This window comes from Rhinopithecus roxellana, chromosome 13 (genome assembly GCF_007565055.1).
Source record: "Rhinopithecus roxellana isolate Shanxi Qingling chromosome 13, ASM756505v1, whole genome shotgun sequence".
NCBI lineage: Eukaryota > Metazoa > Chordata > Mammalia > Primates > Cercopithecidae > Rhinopithecus > Rhinopithecus roxellana.
The window spans coordinates 76,049,097-76,066,621 of NC_044561.1; the positions used below are offsets into that span (position 1 = coordinate 76,049,097).

The window sequence follows — 17,525 nt, forward strand, 5'->3', positions numbered from 1 at the left end:
GGTGGCCCCTCGGGCAGCAGACAATGGGTGTGGATTCGCCCCAGGTCCCGCCGGCTGGGGCGGCGACAGTACACCAGTCCCCGACAGCTATTTACATGACAAGGGCTTCCGGGCGTGTCTACGCGAGTTCCCGTCTTTCCTGGTCGTCCTCCTTGGGTTCTGGTGAAAGCGCTTGGGGGCTCAGTGGGCCATGATTCCCGAGTTGCTGCAGAACTGAAGGCGGACAGTCTCCTGCGAAATCAGGCAATGGGTGATGCATCTTGGGGGCTTCCTCCCCCTTTCTCCAGTTTCTCTTCCCTGAGCCCCCAGGGACCTTGTGCTCCTCAGAAGACAGGCTAGCCCCAGAAGCCTGGGTCAAGGACCCCAGGGACGGGGGCGAGGGGAGGGCGCACCAGCAACCCCCCGGGTGCAGCTGGCACCGAGTTCGGCTCCCTGGCCCCGGGCGTGCGCCGGGCAGGCGTTCCAAGCCGACCGCCGTTGGGGAGAGGGCACAGGGCCCCTCCTCCGTTGCGCGGGTGCCGGGTCTACGTGGGCCGCCTAGCTCTGGCCCTTTAAGAGCCCGCCCCGTTTCCCGTCACCCCGCCCCCCGGCTCGGGGAGGGGGTGCGGGGGAACCTCGGCGGGGATTGGCGCAGCGCGCGCCCCCTCCCCGGCCCCCGCGCGGTGGGAACCGGCAGCCCCGTCTAGCGCTGACGTCAGACCGTCTGCCTGCCTCCGACCGCGGTCTCGGAGCGAAACCCGATCTCCTTGGACTTGAATGAGGAGGAGGCGGCGGCGGCGGCGGCGGCGGCGGAGGCGCTCGGCTGGGGAAAGCTAGCGGCAGAGGCTCAGCCCGGGCGGCAGCGCGCGCCCCGCTGCCAGCCCATTTTCCGGACGCCACCCGCGGGCACTGCCGACGCCCCCGGGGCTGCCGAGGGGCGGCCGGGGGGGGGCGCAGAGGAGCGCGGTCCCGCGCATTGAGCCCCGCGGCGCCCCGGGAACTTGGCGGCGACCCGAGCCCGGCGAGCCGGGGCGCACCTCCCCCGCCGCGCGCCTCCTGCATGCGGGGCCCTAGCTCCGGGCGCCGGCCGGAGCCCCCCCCGGCCGCCCCCGCGCCCCCCGCGCCCAGCGCCGCGCCGCCGCGCCGTCCATGCACCGCTTGATGGGGGTCAACAGCACCGCCGCCGCCGCCGCCGGGCAGCCCAATGTCTCCTGCACGTGCAACTGCAAACGCTCTTTGTTCCAGAGCATGGAGATCAGTGAGTGACCCCACGCCCCCCTCCCCGGAGACTCCGTCGGGCTCGGACCCTATGTTGGGGCACAGCTGCGGGCGGGGGTCCGGGCCGTGCGCGCCCCCTCGGACCGAACGCTCTGCGCCCCGGCAGCGTCCGCCGCGCCCCGGGCGCGCCCTCCCGGCTCGCGGCAGCTGGCGGCCGGCCCGGCTTTGTCCCGCGGCGCTGGGAGCCTGGCACGGCCCCCGCTGTCCGCGCCCCGCCCGCCCTGACTCGGACCCGGGGCCCAGCGGCGGCGCACGGCGCGGGAGGGCTGGTGCGGGCGGATCCGTGAAGTTTCCATTTTATTTCCCTAAGGGGCAGTCGCGATGGAGCAATTAGGCCGGCTCTTTATCAACTTTGGGCGGGGGTGGAGGGGCGTGTGAGACACTGTCTGGTCTGCGAGGTGTCTGGGGCTCCGGGCGTGTGTCTGGAGTGTTTGCGGCGCTGTCTCGGGCTCTGAGTGGATGTCCGTGCGTCTGTGGAGTGTGCGTGGCTGCGTGGCTCTGTCTGGGTCTTCGGCGTCTCTCGGGGTGTCTGGGGGTCTGAGTCGCGGTCTTGCCCAAAAGTGCGTGCCTCCGAGTCTTTCTGCCTCTCTCTGTGTGTCTTTCCCGTGTCCGGGCCGGGGTGCCTTTCTTGAGCGTATGCGTCTTTCTGGGGGTCTGGTCTGGTTGGGCCGGATCTGGGGACCGTGTGTGTCCAGGTGTCTGAATCCAGGGCTCAGCGCTGGCGCGTCTGGCCCAGCGTGGATCTTGAATGTGTGTGTGTCATTGTGCCAGTGTCTGTGTCCCCGACGCACCTATAAATAGCCTCTGTCTGGACAGCTTGGTTCAGTCTGGCTGAAGCCGTGGTTACAAAGGAGTCAAAGTTTGGGGCTGTTTGTGTTTGGGACTGCCTGGCCCTAAAAGGGGTTAGTGGACCAACGGTGGGGAGTGGGGTTTTGAACCTTGTAGCTAACGCAGCCGCCTGTGCACCCAAAAGTTCAGATAAGTCCCTACCTCCTGCACACACAGCCCACCTAGGTGGACAATTGGTTGAGCCGGGAATTGAACCACCACCTCCCCGGTTCTGGCTTCTAGCCTACATCTTGTCCCCCAGCCCATCTTTTCGGGGACCTATTGCTTCCCAGAACTTTAGTTTTCCCATTCCCACTCTGAGGAAGCGCCCCAGGTGAAGGGGCACACAGCCCTTCCCTGCCAGGGCCAGGCTGCCCCTAGCTGGGTCCCGGAACTGGGAAGCAGCCGCCGTGGAATGAAGGCAGTGTCTGGGCAGCTCATAAGCAAGTGTCCGCAGGCGGCTGCCAGTTTGTGGCCCCTGAGCCTATACAGTGAGCTTTGAGTGGTAAAAATAACCAGGCTCGCCGGGCTTTGGCGGTGGGTCCTTCCGTCCGTCCACCTGGACACTCCCTCCCAGCCTGGAACGGATAGCTCTCCCCCTACCCCCCGCAGCCGGCCTGCGCCAGACCAGCGAGGTGCCAGGAGGACCTGCCCAGAGCCAGCGTTTGCGGAACCGACTTGCCTTCCCAGAGGCCTTTTGTGAACTCGGGAGGCTAATGAAATGCACGAGGATGTTATGAAAATCCGTTCGCACACGTTTGGAGAGTCTTGCCTTAGATGGATTGCTGCTTCAGGGCCCTGGTTGCCTCACTTTTTGCCCTTCGTTCTGTAAAGCTGCCTTGGGGACCTCCTGCTCAAGGGGCACACATCCTTGTGTCACCCGTATTCCAAGGGCTGGGCACAGTGCAGCATTTTACTCTTGTCTCTCTTTATGGTTCAGGACTTTAAAAAAACAAAAAACAAAAAACAAGCATAGTTCTTATTTCTGTTCTCTCTTAGGCTCATCAGTCCTTCATGATGTTTTTGACCTGACATCAAGGCCTCTTGCTAAATGCCTTGCTGCCACCCTCTGCACTTTGCCCGGCCGCCCCGGCAGCCTTTAAGTGAGTAGGACCCTTGGGGTTAATACCTGGAACCCTAGCTGGTTCCAGCTGGCCCCTGGGTGCCCCAGTTAGTCCTGTGTTCTGTGTGTACACAGCCCCCTACTTACTGGAAGAAAGCTGCAAGGCGCCAGGGAACCAACCAGTCTTTAAAATGCAGGTATACTGTAGCAGTTTGTTTTCATCAGATTTCCCTGAAGGACTAGGGTGAGGAAGTAGTAAGACCTGGTGTCTCCTGGAGTTTCTTTACACCAAAAGATAGGAAGGAAGCGAGGGGTGGAAAAAAGAAAGGAAAGAAGCTATTACTTGGTTTTTCTTTTAACTAGTGGTGGCTGCTGTTTTTCACCTAGTACATGCTGGGAGTTGTTTGCAACTAGAACTTGATGGATGCTTTGGAATTGGGCTTTGAGGCAGTGTCCACGTGGCTCCTATCCTGTAAGATACCTTGCTAGGTCCTTAAGCCATGATGGGCCTCACTCTCCTCATCTGAAGAATGAGACCCAGGTGGATGAAATCTAAAATTCTATAGTCTTTCAAGATAGCGTCTCTGCCCTGCTGAGCCTGGCTGGAGGTCACTGGGCTGGACCGGGCTTCCCACCCACTGCCGGTTCCCATGTGTGGTCTTCAGCTACCCCAAATTTCAGACCTGAGAGGAGCCTACGCAACCTTGGGGTTCACATCCCTGGCTTATAGATGAGGAAAGCCCACTGTGGAAAGTTTTGCCCAAGGTCCAAAACCCACACCAGCCCCAGGCCAGGGTGGTTTCTCTTGGACTGCACACCCGCGCCTCTTGAATTTGGAACTTGGGCCCCAGGGCAGGTCCTCCTTGAAATTGGGGGCTGGGGGAAATCGTCAGAGCCCCTTCGTGTCTGCTCTCAGGATGCTGAATGGAATGAGCTTGACTGTAACAGGATACTCCTGGGGCCCCATTTTTTCTGAGAGTCAAGGGATGAGGTTGCTGTCTGGTGGCAATTCAGTGTTCCCAAAACATACCCGTGGGAAAACCCTTTCTTTTAAAAAGCCAGGGGTCCTGGGATTAAAAGCAGCCAGCACGAGTGACAGCCCAGCAGATGACAGCCTGGAGCTTGATGCGGCTACTTTTGAGGAAAGGACTCCGGCACCCGGTTTTCCTGGCAGCCTCATCTACCTCGTTTCAGTTCAGCTGCGTCTGGGAGATGACCCCCCTGGTCTTTCTCCTCTGGCTATTATCTCAAACTTTTGGGGCCCAGATGGATGCTAAGTTGTCTCTCTCGGGAAAGACTGAACCTGGGGCCATCCAGTGTCTGCTCATGCGGGAGACGTTTCCTGAGGGTCCTGGGAGGTGCCCCTGCCCTGGGCCCATCTCTGGTGGTATCTACGGTGACAGCTGTCTTTTTAACACCACCCACTGGCCAGAGTCACCGAGCCTCTGATTCCTCTTCTCCAACCTGTTCCAAACAAATATGAGAAAATATCAGAAACTCACAAGACACCCAGGTTTCCCTGTGTTTGCCTGGCACATGCTGTTTTGACACTTGCTTGAATCAAGTGAGGGTGTAGAGACAGTGCCTTGGCACTGTGACATTCTGAGCCCAGTAATTCTTTTTGGGAGGCAGGAAAGGCCGTCCTGTGCTCTGTAAGGTGTTAGCAGCACCCCTGGCCTCCACCCACTAGATACCAGCACCCGTCTCCCAGGTTTGACAGCCAGAAATGTCTCCAGACATGGTCAAATGCCCCTTACTGTGACCACTGTTTAATCAATTAGTGGTTTCTCCTAAGGGGCTTGCGGGCCAGAGGGCAGCATCTGCGTTGCCAGGAGACCCTCAGTTCCCATCAGATGCCCGTCCCCGTGAAGGCCTGTGGCCACTCCGCAGCCACTCATCCACTCAGCTTTACTGAGTGCCTGTTGTGTGCCATGAAGGACAGACAGGGGCTTCCTCTTGAGATGAAGTTTTCCCGTTTTCATCTTGGATTTGCGTTTCTAAGGAGAGACCCCGGCGTTAGTGAAAGCTGATGTTTTGGATCGGGGTTAAAATATAGACGTCTAACGCCAGCTGTTCTCCCCTGTGGGCCCACTAAACCCTGAGACTTTTCACCCACAGGTTTTCTGACTGTCTGGGTTTTAGGTTGTGGTGTACAAAGGGAGTTATTAAGGGAGTTGAGTTCTGTGACCCGAGTCTTAGGTCAGACAGTTGGCCGCAGCTTCCCAGGAGGTCTGGGTTAAGCCAGCTACACTGCCCAGTGTGACCCAGGGTCGAGGTGAGTTTAGCATTTGTCAAGGCACAGGATAACTAATTGTTCCTGTACAAACACACACACGGCTGTGAGTGGGTGCGTGTGCACACGTGCAGACACACACACGTGCGCACACACATTCATACACAGGCACACACAGCTTCTACTCCCATCTGTCTTTCCTGCCCTCTTCTCTTTGGGTTGGGAATGGTTAAAACTTCTGACCACGTAAGAAGAAAAGGGGGAAGAGTGCACGTTCTCTCCTGTAACTGGTGCAAACGTATGCACTCTGTCCAAAAAAGAAGGAAAGTGGAGCCATGTGTGCTGCTGCCCAGGAGAAGGGAGGCTGTCCGGAGGTCCGTGGAGGCTGGAAGCATCTACAGCAGAGCTGCTTCCCTCAGGAGCCCCAAGGCAGCCTCCATGCTGCAAGATGCACCCGCCACCAAATTGCCCCAGAGCCACGGGGTCAGGTGTTCCCACGTGCCTACCCCCACTATCTCCACTCCCAACTTGGCCCAGGGCCAGGGAGTTCAAATGTTTATAGTCCTGTCAATAGTTTAAAAGCCAGAAAATGTTTGGAGGAGGGTGCTGGTGGCAGGGTCCAAACCTGAGGATTGGTGTGGCCTTCTCGCTTCAGGTGTTAGCATCCAGAGACCAAGTTTGCAGGCACCCCGGTGTCTGGGATCCTGCCCAAAGAGAAGGAACTCTTACACGGTGAATTTCGGAGGCTGTGCTGCTGCCAGCCTCGGGTTCTGCATGGTGCACATACTGAGAGAAGGAGATTGAAGCTGAGGGCCCATTTTTTGCTTTTTACAAAGTGTTGCGTAACGCATGCATGGTTGGGGCACGTGCGGGAGCTGTGCGGGAGGGCGGACCTGCTCTTCATGCACCCTCTGGAGTGACGAGGATGGTACCATGCCATGCCAGGGGCTCCCCGAGGCTGGGGGAGCATGGCTCAGGGAAGCAAACTCAATTGTCTTTGGGGTGGGCTCCAGGGAACCGGGGGAAAGAGTCCAGTTTAAAGGCACTGTGGCCACTGCTCAGCCCACCATTGCCACGTGGGCCCTGAGTGGCCAGATCTTTCCATTCCAGGGCAGCTGAATGGTTAGATTTTGACATAAAACTCCTGGGTTTTAAGTGTGGCAATTCTTTTTGTCTCCCCTGTCACCAAGAAGCCCCACAGAACCTGCTGGCAGACCCCATCTGTCCCATCAAGTGACCTGCCCTGCTGTGGGTGGGTTAGGAGTGTGATCGAGGGCCAGAGGGATGGAGACGTCAAAACTTGCTGGCCCCGTCCCCTTTGTGCTCCCCTTCACTGTCACCTGATAGGTCTGTAAAGTGGGGTGATAATAGCCCCTGTGCTGAGGGTGCCGAGAGATTCTGGCTGTGTGTGGCCTGGTGTCTGGCGCAGCTGTGTGTTCGTGGAGGTGGGTGGTGGTGGGGCGGATTGGACTCGATGGTCCTTTCTGCCTGGTTCCCTAGCGGTCACTCTGTAACAGAGTGCCTGGTGATGAGAAGGCCTTCACCAGAAAAAGGTTGCCCACCCTCGGACTGGCTGGGAAGGTTGGAATCAACAGGCCCATCTGGGGCCCATGGCCTTAAACATGGAAGTAATTGACTATCTGTGTAATACTCCTTGTCCTTGCCAGGTCCACGGCAAACCTGGCTGGCAACGACCCCAGCATGCCTGTTGCCAGCCCGGGAAGCCCCAGACAGTCTCTTCGGGCCTGCCAGCCGGGTTCCCTTAATCCACTGCCAGGCTTGGTGGACAGAGGCTGGAAGAGGGGGTACAAGGCAAGGCACAAAACAGTAGTTTCTGATGGTTTGGGGCTCCCCTTTTTGAGAATCAATTGAAATTTTTAACAGGTGAGCGTGTGAGAGGCAAACCATTGAAAGAAAGGCCCTGATCTCCCCTACCCCCATCGACAGGTGCAGCGGGGGGAGGGCCGGGGAGGGGCCGGTCTTCAGTTTCACTTCTGCTCCAAGCACTCCTTCCTGCCTTCTCCCCGGGGTGGGCTGCACCCCTTTGTGAAGCTGTGACAGTGCCGAGTACTGACAGTCAACCTCATTTTCCCGTTGGATGACACTACAAAGCCAAACCTTGACACCTCAGGGGTCTCGTCAGGGTCTTGTCAGGCACTGGCAGAACTGTTGGTCACCAAACTGGGAAAAATCCCAGAATGACTTACCAGCCAGGGCAGGGGCTTCAGCACCCTAGAGTGGACCTGGAAGAGCTGGGGGCATCCCCAAGCTATCTGAGAGCCACAGAATGGCTTCTCTTTTCTGTTCCCCTGGTGACTGATGGATTTTTTTTGCTTCTGCTTTTTTTCCTAGTTGAATGTGAAGAGATTATTATGTGCCAGGTATTAGTGACACATTTTTCTCAGTGTTCAAAACAACCCTGAGAGAGCTATTGCACCAATTTGTGAATACAAAAATGGGATCAGAGAGGGTAAGATACTTGCTCGAGGTCACACAGCCAGGAACTGATGCTCCATTGGGATTCAAACCCAAGCTCCCTGACCTTGCAGCCACATTCCCAGGCTTTCTTTTCCACCACACCGACCTGAGCTCCAGGGCTTTCTTTGCAAGATTGGTCATTGCAGTGGTATTTTAGGTTCCCAACAGTGCAAGCCCATATTGGACCATTTGTTAGGGAAGAACACATAAGAATTGGCCACCTCTCAGAGCAATTGGGTCCATTCTACTCTGGCAAGACACTGGCTGACATTCATTGGAAATGCCTCCCCCAAACACACGTGCCTTGTCAGGCTGTGTGAGGAGCCGGTGTCTCTGTCTCCAGCTCCTCTGTGCATCTCTGACATACCAGCACCAACAGATGTCATGGCAGGGGTTTAGGGAGTAGCTGGGGAATGTTCCCAGGGAGTCAAATGTAGGCTTGATAGGGGACATCACTAGACACAGCCTCTGCAGGGGCTCGGCGTTCAGCACCATTTGCCACGCACCTCTGACCTACTGTGCTGTTCCCAGGGCCACAGAATGTCAGGGAACGACACAGACAAATTCCTGCCCTCTGCAAGCTGCCGCTCTTGTAGGGAGACAGGTGAAAGAACACTAGTCATTTCAGAAGGGAAGCTGAGAGGCCACACTCAGAGGCACCTTCAGGGCCTCACCTAGGGAGACCCCCAGCCTGGTGTCCTGTTTGGGGCCCACGAGCACCCTAGTCTTCCTCCTGTCCCACCTCTCATGGCAGTGATCCGATTTTTGTGTCATTAGCTGTGCCATGTCTGCTTTCCCCCCAGGCACCAAGCACCGAGTGGTTGTTGGTTGTGTCCTGAACCTGGTAGGAGTCTAATATGCATTGGATGAAGGGAGGAAGTGGGCAGGCGAACTTGCGAGAGATTCCAGATTCTTGTGTTCAAGATACAGGCTTTGAAGACCTTCGTTTCGGGGGTGAGCGTGGTATCTTCCCGAGCCTCCAGTCTGTGAAGTGGAAGGAAGAATGACATCTGTTTTATGGGGTTGTCAAGACCGTTACCTGAAAAGCACCTCTGGCACAAAATGTGATTTTTAATGCTCCAAAGTTTCCACCATCTGGGGCAGGAAGCTGTGCCTGAGTTTCATACCTACCCTCTCTTCTAGAGCTAAGGGACAGGTGCAGAAGTCAATGCGGACCCACCTCCCCTGCACCTGCTTCAGTTGTCCTGTGTGGTCAAGGTTCCACAGTGATGGCTTTAGTTCTACAAAGGCCATCAAATGGCAAAAATTCATTGCCAGGGCTTGCTGCAAGCCCCCAGAAGGAGAATTCCAAGCATGGTTCTTCTTGGCATACACTTGCTGCAGACTGGGAGTGTCTTGGGGTTAATATCCTCTTCATGGAGGAAGGTGGAGTTTGCTCAGAGGGGATGTTGAGATGCCACATGTTGAACCAAGCTAAGCAGCTATTATGACTCAACTTTGGCGGTATCAGGTGGTGATCAGCTATTCCTAATGCTCCAGCACATTCTAGTATATATTTGTTGTTAGTGGGGATGAGGGTAGGAAGAAAGGTGGCTTGGAATCAGTCTCTGCCATAAACTAATAAGGAGTCAGAAAGATTAGAAGTATAGTCTGATTTTCTTCTTCTTTTTTTTTATGTCTTTTATTTATTTATTTATGTTTATTTTTATTTATTTATTTTTTTTGAAATGGAGTTTCGCTCTGTCGCCCAGGCTGGAGTGCAGTGGTGCGATCTCAGCTTACTGCAACCTCTACCTCCCGGGTTCAAGTGATTCTCCTAGCTCAGCCTCCCAAGTAGCTGAGACTACAGGCGTGAGTCATCACACTTGGCTAATTTTTTGTATTTTTAGTAGAGACAGGGTTTTGCCATGTTGGCCATGCTGGTCTCAAACTCCTGACCTCAGGTGATCCACCCACCTCGGCCTCCCAAAGTGCTGAGATTACAGGTGTGAGCCACCATGCCAGGCCCCTTTTTTGATGTCTTTTAACTAAAATCTTTTGTTATTGTTTCAGTGGGCTTGGGAAATGGCTCTACTGGCAGAAAAGAGAGTTTTAATTATTGGTAGCAAGTTGAAACTCCCCACTGACTCGGGGATCTGGATGGTGCATAAAGGTTGATTGTGACCTCCACAAACCAACTCTTCACCATCAGCAAAAAACACCTCCCAATCCTCCTTGTCGGTGGTGCTAGGCACCCCCGCCAGGCTGGACGGCCACAGCCAGAACCAGCTAGCGGTCATGCAGTTTCGAGATGTCACTTTGCCTTTTAAGTCCTAAGAAACCGTCCTATATCCTTTGCCCCCCAATTTAGGCTTTTGGAGTTTCAGGGGAGGTGGCTGTGCTGAGTCCTTATTTGTATTGATAAAAGTTGCACGATCTTGACACCAAATAGATCAATAAACATTTTGACAGTCGGTAGAAGCAGAATTATTGTGTGCCTCAGTTTCCCTGTTCCCCAGAACATGTTCTGTAAAGCGTGGGCCCGTGGTGGGGTCTGTCAGTGGCAGCTGTCAGCCTCTGTTGTCATTGGCAGGTTGTCATGGATTCCCAGTATGCAGGTCGCATCAGCATCAGGAGTGGAAGAGTCTCTGCTGGTCCTTAAGGTCTCCAGGAGGGGCCAGTTCATCACTGGCTTTGGGAGCATGAAAGTGACAAATCCAGCCCTGAATTTGTCTGAGTGTCAGTGGTTAAGAATATAAAAAGGTGTGTTTTTATATTTAGAGCCATGTATCTTCAAGTATATACAGTATACATTTGCATTTTATGTATGATATATATAAAACATGGACTGTCAAAACATGTGAGTTCCAACCGCCAAGGCTGGGAGGCTTCTCTGAAGTCCCTTGTTGGAGTCCACCATGGGCATCCCACCTCCCACAGGTGTGTCACAGGGTGAGCTCAGGTGAACCTGACCTTCTCCCCACTTTGCCCTGGGTTCCCCTAGGCAGGTGAAATCAGATTTTCCAGGCTGTGTCCTCAGCAGCAAGAGAAATGGGAAGTTGAATCAGTTTTCAGAAATTCTGAGCAAATGCAAACTGCTCTTTCCCCCAGGAGGTTTTCAGCACCAGTGGTCTCAGTTGCCTGGGTACCCCTCTGCTCATCTAGACCAGATCCCGAGAGACTACCCTGCACCCCACACGCCTTGCTCAGCCTGTGGGGCAGTCCTGGCACCTGGTAGTTGTGCAGGGAGAGAGACTGTGGCAGGATCCAGGGGCTTTTTAACACAGCTCAGCTTCTTTCTAGATGTGGAGTCTTTGGTCAGCTCCTTACACTCCCTGATCTTGGCTGCCTCGTTTATAAACTAGGATTTATAATTACTGCACGGAGGTGATTAAATAAATTGTCTTTTAAGCACCTATCACAGGACTGATTCTTAGTAGATACTCAATAAATGGCCACGAGGGTGTTGGTGCTGATGGTAAGTAGGGATTGGTGGTAAGCGGGCCGGCTACCCGAGAGTGTGAGTTGAGCGGAGCTCAGGTTGTCTCCCTCTTGCATCAAGCTGCCCACTAGACTTGCACATCCCTGATATGGGTGACACCCACAGACTGCACAAGCTGTCCTGTAAGGTTCAGATGCCCAGACAACAAGATTCGTTTTGAGCCCGTGGGGTGATTCATCCCAGAGGCCACACTTCCTTTAGGGAGGCTCACAATTTGCATGGGGCCACAGCAAACACCTTTCCTCATTCCCCTGAGTTACGCAGCAGGTAACAGAACCTCGATCTGAAACACCTCTTTGGATGTCAGTTGAGAGATGGCGTGAGAGTTTGAATATGGTCAGTGATGTGCTTCAGACTCCCAAAGAAGGGAGAATCTCAATGTCCTCTTACGGCTGCTACATTTAAGGAATAAAAAATAAAAGTTAATACAGAGACTTTTGCCAAGTCTGTGTGTGTGTGTATCCATATGTACGTGCTCACTTCTTAGGATTTCTGCAACGTCTGGAACAGCTTTTTCCAGGAGAAGGTGGAAAGTGAAGCCCGGGAACTTTGCGCAGGTCTGGGAACCCCGCAGGAACTTGGTGCCTGCTCCGCCTGTTCCGCAGATTCCCCTCAGCGGGCTGAGCTGATGTCTGTAGCTGGCCAGAGCTCTAATTGCTTTCCTAAAAACAGTTTAGTCGGTAATAATTCTATAAACCTCTGAATCAACTTTGCGCAAACACCCTGAATAATTTCTTTGTTCTTTTCTTTCTACTTTGTAATTGGTGTCTGTAAAAGCCAAAGGTTTGGTCTTGCGGAAGGCGTGATTCATTTATTGATGTCTGTGCTTCCTCGTTATTGAGTCATTTCAGATGCCATCTCGGTGAGCCAGGGCTGATTCATATGGGGCTGAGCTTAGAAGCCAATAGGGTCATGGCCATAGGAGGAAACTGGTTTTCTAATCTATTTATGATAGGGGAGAAAGAGGCGGGTGTATTGAAATGATGGAGAGGGTGTCATTACATGGGTGAATATAACCAATGAAGTAACACCAACCAGCTTTTAAACACCACTCCATTTGCTGCTGTTGATTGTTAGGATAGATCGCAGCTCAATGCACTCCTATCTCGGGTGTATCTCTCCCTGTGTTTATGGATCTTGTTCTCTGAGCAGGCTGACATGGGAGGGATACCGCCGCCAAACCCAAACCTGGAGGGACGTTTCAAGTCATAAGCCACAGATGCAGAGAACGTTGCCTCTTTTAAAAATGTATCAGCTGGACCTACCATGAAACACATGTTTAAATGTTTAGGCTCATGTGTAAGGGAGCCTCTGCCCCATTTCCCACTCATTTCTCTAACAATGACAATTATTAGATGTTTGCGGTTGTTAGTTCTTTGCGTTATTCTCCAAACTGTGTGAACTTACACATGGTGCCACTTATTTTGCCTGATTTTATTAGTTGCTTTGGCCCTAAATTGTGACTGCCCTCCCGTCTAGAGGGTAATCAGAGTTGCTTGCCACATGGCCCAGAGGTGTCATTATGAGTCCAAATTCCAACTGTCCTTATAAATCTAGGCTCTGCTTGCAAGGGGAATGTTTCTTCCTGCCGTGCTTTCCTCTGGTTCGTTCCCCATCTGCATAGCTGCACTGCATCCTCCATGCACTGCATCCTCCACTCCGCATCAGGGAACAAGGGCCTGTCTCAGGTAGTTTTGTATCTCCAGCTTCTAGCTCAGGACCAAGTGCAAAGCATGCCACTGGCATCTGTGTAGCTGCTGGCTGGATGGCTATGAGAAAGTTCACTGGAGGAGAAATTTGCCAGTAACCCTGTAGAATCTAGCCAGTATTTATTGAGCTGCCTGGTGACTTTCAAAGTATAGATCAGGGATGTTGAGTGCATGGCATTCGATCAGCATCCCCCATTTGCTGCCCATAGCAGACATTGCTAATCAATTGCACCCTCCATCCTTGCTGGGCTCAGATCCTCACTGAGGTGGTACTCCCAGTGTCTGCTCCCAGTCGGGGTTCAGAGAGGGCTTGAGTGATGATACCTGTTGGCTGTCGGGATGTGGATGATCTTTATGGAGAAAACTGGAAGTTGTACAGACAAACGGCTGACTAAAAGGCTAGTGGGGGCTGCAGAAATCCTGATGCATGCAGCCACCAGGACCAACTCCCATCTGCTCCTCCTTGTCACCCTGTGTGAGTCCCAAGGCAGTTCCTTCCATGAGTTCTACGGACATTCCCCATCCGTGGATGGCCTAGCCCCACACTTCAGCTATCATGTAGCGGGGACCTCCCAGCACTTTAGTGAAGCAGCATCCAAGTGTGACTCCAAGAGCAAGGCTCCCCAAAGAGCATGACTGCCCGGAGTAAGCATTATCCTTGGTTCCTTGACAATATGTCATTTTTCTTTTTTTTAAATCAAGGGTGAAAACGGAAATGTGCACAGAGGCCTCCATTTTCTCTTGCCAGCCTCTCTACACAAAAGTCTGGAGCTCTGCTCTTCGCGGCATTCCCTTTCACTCTAGTGAGAATGAGCTTTGGATCCTTTTCCCAGAATAGACTCGGGGGAATTGAGGGTGGGGTTCAGGAACAAAAACAAGAAAGGGGAGAATCTGGGAAGCAGTTAGTATTTAGGGAATGAACCTGACACCCAACGGCTTTGTCTCCTTGATTGTTTCTCTGGGCTCTTGCCTGTGACATCGTGGTGTTTTGAACCCTAGCGATTCCTACTGACAGTGGCTCAGGTGCTCAGTGAGCACTTTGCACAGTCTGTCTCATTCATCCTCATGGCAACCCCGTCGCGTGGAGGAGGCGGAGCTGAGTCACTTGCCAGGGATCACCCAGCACACCACAGAGCAGGGTTTGAACTTGGGCTGCAGTGTCTTGGCACTGAATGGGAGGGAGAGTCACAGAGAAGCAGGACCACTGGCCAGCCCATGGTCAGAGGGGAAAGTTCTAGACACAAGGTTTTCCTGGCATTCCTGGAGCCCCAGGGGCACCCGGGCTCATACCTCTTTCTTCCTGAAGCCTGTGCCTCACTCGACTAGGCAGGGATGAGCCCACCTTCCCCTGAACCTTAGAACCGCCTGTCACTTGGTTTAAGGGATGGGCTGATTGGGGGCCTCTGCTCCTTCCTCCTCTCCTCCCATCCTCTACGCACTTCCCTCCTTGAAAGGGTACCTGCAGCGATCCCTTGGGGTCAGAGCAGGAGGGAGCAGAAATTGTCGGTAACAGGTTGCAGCTGAAGGGAGAAAGTGGTCCCTGTGACCAGTGGGGTGCTTGGGCAGGATCTGAGCTCCCCAGGAGGGGTGAGGAGAGAGTCCAGAGAACATCTGGACTGGAGGGACCTCCTCTAGCCTTCTTCAAAATGCAGTAGTTCTCAGTCCTGGCCTCACATTAACACCACCTGAGGGACTGTGGCGGCACCCCAGACCCACTACCTCTGGGATGGGGCCGGGCCAGCTGGGTTTCCTGAAACTCCCCGGGTAATTCCAGGGTGTGGCAGAGTCAAGCCCACTGAGCTGCCCCCAGCCCCAAGCTTGCAGATGGGTAAGTTGAGGTCTGGTGTGGGGGAGGAGGAAACTCAGGCCACTTTTCAGCCACAAAATCCTTCTGCTGCTAATCAGAGGAGTACTGCTAGGCCAGGCACGGTGGCTCACGCCTGTAATTCCAGTACTTTGGGAGACAGGTTTTCACCATGTTGGCCAGGTTGGTCTTGAACTTCTGACCTCAAGTGATCTTCCCGTTTCAGCCTCCCAAAGATTACAGGCCACTGCGCCCAGCCAGGCCTGCAGTTTTAAGCAAGGCAGATGGATTGTGAAAGGGCCAAGTTGGGCTGGAGGTCTGATTCTCTAGCGGTGAAATGCCAGGTGCCTCTGTGGGGAAAACATTTTGTAACCTGAATCTGGGCCCATAATGGGTACCAGAGACCTGGGCGTCTGTCCCAGCCCTGGCCAGGGGGCCCAGGGTGGTGGCAGAGCCTTGGAGACTGGACAGACTCCAGCAGCTCTGGGGCTGGGTCGGCCCATCAGCCACTGATGCCAGCCCCGCTGGGCTCCAGCCCAGAGGCACCGTCTGCCGGCCTCACCTGGCCTGCATTCCTTTGTAGGGAACGAGGATGTGGGTGACCCCAGACAGGTATGAATCATGTCTTGGGGAGGTGGTTACTCAGAGGCGGCGAACACCGAGGCTGCCTTCCTCCCAGATAGTGTGGACCTCAGCGTGGAGCTTCGTGTCCTGGGCTTGGGGCATGGCTGCTGAGGTGGGTGTTTGAAGAGCCTCGTTGGAGTGAGATGGGCTGATAGGCAGTGGTCCCTCTGCTCTCCACCCTAGCATGCTCTGAAGAAGAAAAAGAAAAGAGCAGTGTGGCTGCGGCACTGGGATGCCAGGTCTGTCACAGCAGCCTCACTTACCAGTTTTGTGGCTCTCAGGCCTGTTTTTCATCTAGAGACAGAAGTTCTGGGAAGCAGTCCTGACTTCCTCCCATTGTGAGGGCAGTACAGACCCCCGTACCCTTATTTCCCGAGTGCCTGCGATGTGCCAGGCACAGCACCACATGCGACCCTGCGAGAGCTACGAGACCTGTCTTACATGGCACTACATGCAACCCTCCAAGAGCTACTAGACCTGTTTTACAGATAAGGAGACTGAGGTTCAGAGGGCAGAAGTCAATTGCCCAAGGGTGCATGACTCGTAATTGGCTTGGCTGGATGTGGAACCCATTGCACCCACCTGTGTCCTAGCCACCCTCCCATGTCAGTTCCAAGAAATCTACAAACACAAAGCAAACGGTAGCCCATGAGAAAACTGGAGATGGCACGTGGATGGGCATTTAAAATTTAATAGTTCCATACTCACGTGAATGTATGTTAGGAAAAATATAACAAGCACATTGTCGATTTCATGAGTATTATTGCTTAAGATCGGGTTAAGTAATAAGTAAATCAATTGAATATTTTATTTCAGTTGAAAAGAAAAATATTGAAGAATTTTAATTCCTTTAATGGGGTACTTGGGTAGGGCAAAAATCAGGAAGGCTGAGAGTGTCATCTGGGAGCTGTGTCCCAAGCCCCGCATGGGTCTTGAATCAGCAGTTACAGATCCGCTGCTCCTCCTGCAGGATGGATGCACTTTGTTCTTTGGCCTTTGGAGGTCACCCAGCTATGTGAAGGTCAGGGGCAACTCGATTCTAATGAGATCAAGGTCACAGAGTCATGTTGCCCTCAGGAAAGTGGTGGATGGAGTTCTGTGGCCCTGCTGCAGGGCTGGGAGGTGGAGAGGTGTGGACGGAGAAGGACTTCCTGTCCTCACCTGCAGAGAAAGCTCAGAGATGCTCCCAGCTGGTGATGGGACTCCAGCCTGAATCTCAGCCTGCTGGTGATGATGGAGAGGCCAGCACTTCCCTGGGTACTTCCTTGGTGCCCCGTCACCACCCAACACCTCACAAGGCTTGCAGAAGAGCCTGCTGAGACTCAAAGAGTGTCTGTATCCTGCCCCAGGTCACAGCTGTGTGGCATCCTGATCTCTGTGTATTTTAACCAAGATCTCGATGTTCTCTTTTTCTAATGGAAAAAAAAAAACTCCCTAATTTAATTGTTTTACAATGTCTGAAATGGGTGGATATTCTGCAGAATAGGTCTGTGACTTATTATCTAGCTTCCTCCTGTACCTTTTTAGCTCTGGGGACAGGGAAAGACAATTGGAAGCAAGTGAAGAAAAGGGCTCAGGTGTGTCCCAGCCCCAGGCCTTGCAGTTGCACCTGCCGTGTGCTGGCCCCCACCTTCACCCAGTTACTGCTAGGAAAAGTCCCGGGGCGGGGAGGTGTTGGGGAGTTTCTGCTGCCTGTCTGGCTTGCGGTTTGGCAGACCTTCCTGGACGCAGGTCTCGGATCCTGGGCTTGGGTCTCATCCTACAAGAACAAGGGGGAAAGGTCGAGGAGGCAGCTCCCGGAGCCCACTGGCTCTGACTTGTGTGGGGCAGGGAGGGCACCTGGCACTCTGTGCCTGGTCTCTCTGCTCATCCTGTGGGCCTGCCTCCTACCTGACTACCTGTCTAGGAATTTTTATTGCAGCCCACAGAGGCACTGCAGGTCGGCTGGAATGTGAGATCCTGGCCCTGGGAGGCGTGGGGTAGGCGGGCTTCAGACACAGCTCCTGGCTGCTGGGCAGGAACGCAGAGCGAGGCGGCCACCCCCCGGCCTCCTCACAGCATGAGCGTGGACATCGCGGTTTTGCCGC

General features: G+C 54.1%; 1 protein-coding gene across 2 annotated transcripts in view; it reads left to right on the forward strand.

The window, feature by feature from the left end:
• The first annotated feature begins 101 nt into the window (after positions 1 to 101).
• The window catches only part of PMEPA1 (prostate transmembrane protein, androgen induced 1), a 62,176-nt gene continuing 44,752 nt past the window's right edge, over positions 102 to 17,525 (forward strand). The window contains exon 1 of one of the 2 annotated variants that reach the window (XM_030914876.1): positions 102 to 250. In XM_030914876.1, coding sequence (XP_030770736.1) covers positions 247 to 250 — 4 coding nt within the window. In that variant the 5' untranslated portion in view covers positions 102 to 246. Of the gene's footprint in view, positions 251 to 639; positions 1,238 to 17,525 lie in introns of those variants that run through there. The other variant, XM_030914874.1, reaches the window with a different exon arrangement.